This window comes from Canis lupus, chromosome 22 (assembly GCF_003254725.2).
Source record: "Canis lupus dingo isolate Sandy chromosome 22, ASM325472v2, whole genome shotgun sequence".
NCBI classification, from domain to species: domain Eukaryota; kingdom Metazoa; phylum Chordata; class Mammalia; order Carnivora; family Canidae; genus Canis; species Canis lupus.
Genome location: NC_064264.1, coordinates 32,109,847 through 32,115,846, shown reverse-complemented (window position 1 = coordinate 32,115,846; position 6,000 = coordinate 32,109,847). Strand labels below are relative to the sequence as shown.

The 6,000-nt window shown below is 43.9% G+C and overlaps 1 protein-coding gene across 1 annotated transcript in view; it reads left to right on the top strand.

Moving 5' to 3' along the window:
- The first annotated feature begins 5,349 nt into the window (after positions 1–5,349).
- The window catches only part of OBI1 (ORC ubiquitin ligase 1), a 41,173-nt gene continuing 40,522 nt past the window's right edge, over positions 5,350–6,000 (top strand). Inside the window, exon 1 of the mRNA XM_025441109.3 lies at positions 5,350–5,507. Coding sequence (XP_025296894.1) covers positions 5,436–5,507 — 72 coding nt within the window. The 5' untranslated portion in view covers positions 5,350–5,435. The remainder of the gene's footprint in view (positions 5,508–6,000) is intronic.

Below are 6,000 nucleotides of genomic sequence, written 5' to 3'. Positions count from 1 at the left end.
AAAAATTAAATAAATATTGGTGAAATAACAAATAACTAATTGTATTCATTCATTCATTCATTCATTCATTCATTTTGCAATCACCTATACTGTGATTTACATACAAATTTGAAATGCAGATTCAGTATTAAAACCTCAACTGTAACTCCAGAGGTGTGGAGTAACTTGGTTCTGAGTTAATGCAGTAATAACTTTCCCACTGTAAGGAAAGCTCCATGAGATAGAATGTTGTCTGAGTTAGTAGTTTTATAATGTTTTTAATAGAAATACATTAAATGAATTCATGCTAACTTCTTGTTGTCTATCCTTTTAAAAAAAAAAAAAAGACTTGCAGGAAAAATGCAAACTCTTCTGCTATAGTAACAAGGATATTTCATGCCACCATCCTGAGATATTTTAGCTCAGAATTCCCAGCCTATGAGAAGACTGACCCATGCTTGATGTCCATGCAGCTGGGTCAGTACCTAGGATTAATTTTTTTTTAATCTAACTTTAATGAGTTTCCTCAGTGACAACCACAGTCCAAGCAAGGGAGCATAAATTTAAAACAAACAACAACAAAAAAGATTGTGTTTCAGAATGAAAGATAAATGTAATCTGAAATCAATATTTATGAAGTTGTGACTAATTGACTGATGGCCAAATGATTACAAAATGTCTCTCTGAAACATCTACTCAAATTTATTAGCTTTGACCAAAAAATTAAAAAACAATCTGAACTGGGTCAATGAAAGAATAATGCATGCCTAATCAATTTTTAATAGCACTTAAGATTTTATATTTTTTTAAACTTGCTTTTAAATAATTTATCATAAAAATGAATCTGATTTAAACAAGGGGTAAAAGGTGTTCCATAGCTATTTGATGGTTTTCTTAGCAAAGAAATTCAATTATGACTGACTTTTTATTACAGAACTACTTTATTAATAATAATACATCTTTCACTTACACAAAGGCATTGGGCCAACAATCTCAAGGAATCCAAGTGAGATCTAGTATTTGGCTCCAACTCTACCATTTTCTGGTGGTTTATCTTCTCTAGGTCTTAATGTCTTCATATGTGAAAGGAGAGACCTGCATAAAACCCCCTAAGATTCCTTCTAGTTCTAAAAGTTTAAAATTTTAAGAATTTAGGGAAGTTTAGCCCATTCCAGGTGCTATATTCTGTGGGACCCCTCAGGTTACAGGACTCTTCATAAGGCTGCTAAGAAGTCAAGAAACAAATTAGGAAAACAAACGTTTTCCTATTAGAGTAATGGCAACATTACTTAACAGTTTTGGCCAAATGACATCTGTTTAGAATATGATTTATCAACAAAAGGAAATGCTGTTCATAGAGCAGAGGGAAAGGATAGTTCCTGGACTTACACTATTTGAATTATTAAAAATGAAGCCTGAGAATTGGCCTGTAATTTGTTTGGACCTAGAGATTCATAAACAGTTTGTATTGCTAACAATGGTATTTAGATGTGTGTGTGTGTGTGCGTGTGTGTGCATGTCTATCCACAAGCATAAGTAAACAAAACAGGTATGTTATGGTATGATCCTATTTGTGCTTATGTGCAAATATATGGATTAAACTGTTTGTAAAGATATGCTTTAGAATTTAATAGTGATAACCACATAGGATAGAAAGGTAAGGAAGGCATAAGCACAGAGGAACTTTTGCTTACTTTTTATATATTTATAAATGGCTTAATTTTCTTAAGATAAGCATTATTATTTTTATAGTTAGCAAAAAGCAACACAGCTTCCATTTTGAAATGGAAAACAAGTAAAGACAATGCAACCTGAGTCTGTAGCTAAAGAAAATATTACCTTCTGTGGAATAGTCACCTAGTACTATAAATCAGATACAATCTGACCTCAAGAAACAGTCTGTTGTGGAGGCAAACACATAAACAACCAACTATAATACGATGTGATGAGTACAGAAATAACCAAATAGACAAAGCACTATACCAGCACTGAGAAGCTGTGACAATGATAGTGAGTACGGAAAGATATGCTGGGAATACTCTAGATTTTGACATTCTACTTAAAATGTAGGTTTCGATTTTTTTAAACTCAACTTGTGACTGAATATTAAAACCAATCACCAAGGTGACTAACCAGAAATGAATTTGCTCCATTAATGATGGAAAAGAATTTTTTTAAAAATGTCTTCAACATGTCTCCCTGCTGCACTGTTTCCAGGGATGGATGTGAGAGGCAGAACTTTCTCAGTTCTACATCCCACTCAAAGGGTGGGCATGACAGGTCCTCAAATACCATCTTAGGTATTAGAGAGGTGAGAAGAGGGAATGGGCAAGTTGAGAGTAGGGAAGAACAACAGCAAGATGAGGAAAAAGTGAAACTTGAATGACCTGGAGCTATCTCATTCTGAAGTCTGAGAGCTCCAGCCAGGGACAGGAAGCAAACGTGAACTCCAGTCCCCAGAAAAATATGACTTCAAACAGCCAGAAAATGACCAAACCAGGTGACTTTATGCCAGGCATTTTTAAAAAGTGGCCATTATTATGCTGAGTGAAGTAAGTCAATTGGAGAAGGACAAACATTATATGGTCTCATTCATTTGGGGAATATAAAAAATAGTGAAAGGGAATAAAGGGGAAAGGAGAAAAAATGAGTGGGAAATATCAGGGAGGGAGACAGAACATGAGAGACACCTAACTCTGGGAAACGAACTAGGGGTAGTGGAAAGGGAGGTGGGCGGGGGGTGGGGGTGATTGGGTGACGGGCACTGACGGGGGCACTTGATGGGATGAGCACTGGATTTTATTCTATATGTTGGCAAATTGAACACCAATAAAAATAAATTTATTTAAAAAAGTGGCCATTAACCAGACAAGTGATATGACTATTTTGCCTAGTTCTCCAATTCCAAACCCATGAGGCCTCCAATTCCTAGAAAATGAAGTTTTAAGCTGTTGGAAAGAATTCTCACTGTCATCTGTCAGCTGATATAGAACTGGACTTGGGCTTCTTTAGGTGAATTACTGTCTGGTCCTGTCTCATTATTGTCTGTTTCTTTGTTTTTGTTTTTTTACCTTTTATTTTTTATTTATTTATATTTTGTATATTTTTTATTGGACTTCAATTTGCCAACATACAGCATATCACCCAGTGCTCATCCCTCAAGTGCCCCCCTCAGTGCCTGTCACCCAGTCACCCCAACCCCCCACCCATCTCCCTTTCCACTACCCCTTTTTCATTTCCCAGAGTTGGGAGACTCTCATGTTGTCACCCTGATATTTCCCACTCATTTTCTCTCCTTTCCCCTTTATTCCCTTTCACTACTTTTTATATTCCCCAAGTGAATGAGACCATATAATGTTTGTCCTTCTCCGATCGACTTATTTCACTCAGCATAATACCCTCCAGTTCCATCCACCTTGACGCAAATGGTGGGTATTTGTCGTTTCTGATGGCTGAGTAATATTCCATTGTATACATAAACCACATCTTCTTTATCCATTCATCTTTCGATGGACACCGAGGTTCCTTCCACAGTTTGGCTATTGTGGACTTTGCTGCTAGAAACATCGGGGTGCAGGTGTCCCGGCGTTTCATTGCATCTGGATCTTTGGGGTAAATCCCCAGCAGTGCAATTGCTGGGTCATAGGGCAGTTCTATTTTTAACTCTTTGAGGAACCTCCACACAGTTTTCCAGAGTGGCTGCACCAGTTCACGTTCCCACCATCTTTGTTTTGTTTTTAAAGATTTTATTTATTGATTTATTTGACACAGAGAGAGTGAGCACAAGCAGAGGGAACAGCAGAGGGAGAGGGAGAGCAGACTCCGTGCTGAGCGGGGAGCCCGATGTGGGGCTCCACCCCAGAACCCTGGGATCACGACCTAAGCTGAAGGCAGATGCTTAACGGACTGAGCCACCCACGGGGCCCCTATTATCTGTTTCTTTGAAATATGATAGTTAGCATACATTGACCTCATTGAACACACACACACACACACACACACACACACTTTAGCAAGAAGGAAGCTAAGAAGCAGAGAGGTTAAATAGATGGCCTGAAGCCAGTAGAGCCCGAAGTTGTTGGCGCAGGGAATTCCACTCTCCTGGCGCAGGTCCAGAACCCCTCCCTTTGACCGCTTGTTTCCCGTTTCTATACCGTCTCTTTTCCCAAAAGATTACTACAAGTCCTTCCATTGGCTTTGTTTCTAAGTCTCCCTACTCCCCAATTGTATCTGTTGGCATAATTACCCTGGCCCTTTGTCACTTAGAGTGAGTTGCCGTTAACTTCCAAATCTGTTACAGTCAGGATTTGTGTAGGAACTTCCCGGGTTTTCCTGTCTCACTGGTAGGAAAGGCTGACTTAGGAACCTCACACACTGTGCTTCCGAGTTCTACAGCACAACGACACCCATCCGATCCAACGTGCCCCTGACACGAAGGCTCTCAGCGCCCGTGCAAGTGTGCAAGCGCCTTCCGGGGAGCGCGGCGGGCTGGCCCTCTGCAGCTTGCTCGCTGGGGGGTGTGAGTCGGGGTCCGCGGCGCGGGACCCCCAAGCCTCGGTTAGACAGAAAGCACGCGAGGGCCGACCATAAGCACGTCTTCAGGGAAGGCTGCGTTTCAATGTACCCAAACGCCGTCGTCAAAAGGCCGAGAGACCATCCCTGTTTGCTGCTTTTTAAGTGACATTACATCATTTGAAAATGGAAAAAAAAAAAAAAAAAAAAAAAGATCCGAGAGCGGCAGAAAGTTGTTTCGAAACCTTGAAATGTGTAGATAACATCTTTTCCTGTTTAGACTGCGCCGTGTGTTTGCAGACTGTGTAGGGTTTGATTTTTAGGCGAAAAACCTCTCCCGGGCATCCCTGGGTGGCTCGGCGGTTCGGCGCCCGCCTTTGGCCCGGGGGCGCGGTCCTGGGGTCCCGGGATCGGGTCCCGCGTCGGGCTCCCTGCGTGGAGCCTGCTTCTCCCTCCTCCCCTCTCTCTCTCTCTCTGTCTCTCTCTGTCTATCATGAATAAATAAATAAAAAACCTTAAAAACAAAAAACTAAAACTCTCCCACCCTCCGGTAGAGAGAGTAAGGCATTCGAAAATCTCCTTCCCCATCTTCCTCCGGGCTCTGCACTTTTACTCTTTCCTTTAAACTTTCAAGATTTTCCATTGATGCCTGTAGTACTGTAGTATCCTGCCTTCCTTCTCATTCTCAAGAATCTTGCAGCTCCCCAACCCGGGATTTTTTTTTCTTTTTTCTTTTTTCTTTTTTTTTTTTTTTTAATGGAAGGAAGGAAGGAAGGAAAGGAAAAGCCGCGGTGGGGCCGCGCGTTTCGAAAGCGCGTTTTCGTTTCCTTCCCCGGCGGGTTGTGGCCCTGCCGGGCTGCCGTAGCCGGCCTCGCGCGGCCCCAGACGCGGCGAGAGGCCGCCGTCGGCGGGACTTCCGTGTTGGCGGGCTTCTGAACGCTGCCATGGCTCAGACCGTGCAGAACGTTACATTGTCGCTCACGCTGCCCATCACGTGCCACATTTGCTTGGGGAAGGTAATGGGTGATTCTGGGCACTTCTAGGAAACAGGGTCGGGTATGAAGTCGCCCTCCGGGGCCGAGGGCGGTCCCCGTGTGTGGCGGAGACAGGGCGAGAGGGCGCCGAGATGGGTGCAGGCGCCGGCTCGCGTTCTCCTCAAGCGGCGGGAGGCCGCGTCCTGGGGCACGGAGGGAACGCGGCGCGGTTCCCGGGCTCACCCGTGTGCCCTTTCGGAGGAGGATGACAGCGGCCTGGGGTCTGAAGGGAGGGCGGCCAGGCGGTTGTGCCTCCGCCGGCGGCCTCTCCGGGTCGACTCCGGCGTCGGAGGAGGCCTCGTCAAAAAGAAATCGCTACAGTGTTTTACGCCGCGTCGCCCCCGGTTTAGTGTGTAGTGCAGCCCCCTGAAGCACGTTTCCTGGGAGCCTTGCTAGGATCCCCTCGCCCCCTACACAGGCGGAGCGCTCGTGCCCTTGGGCCCGCCTGCAGCGCTGGTTGGGGGGTCTTTTCCAT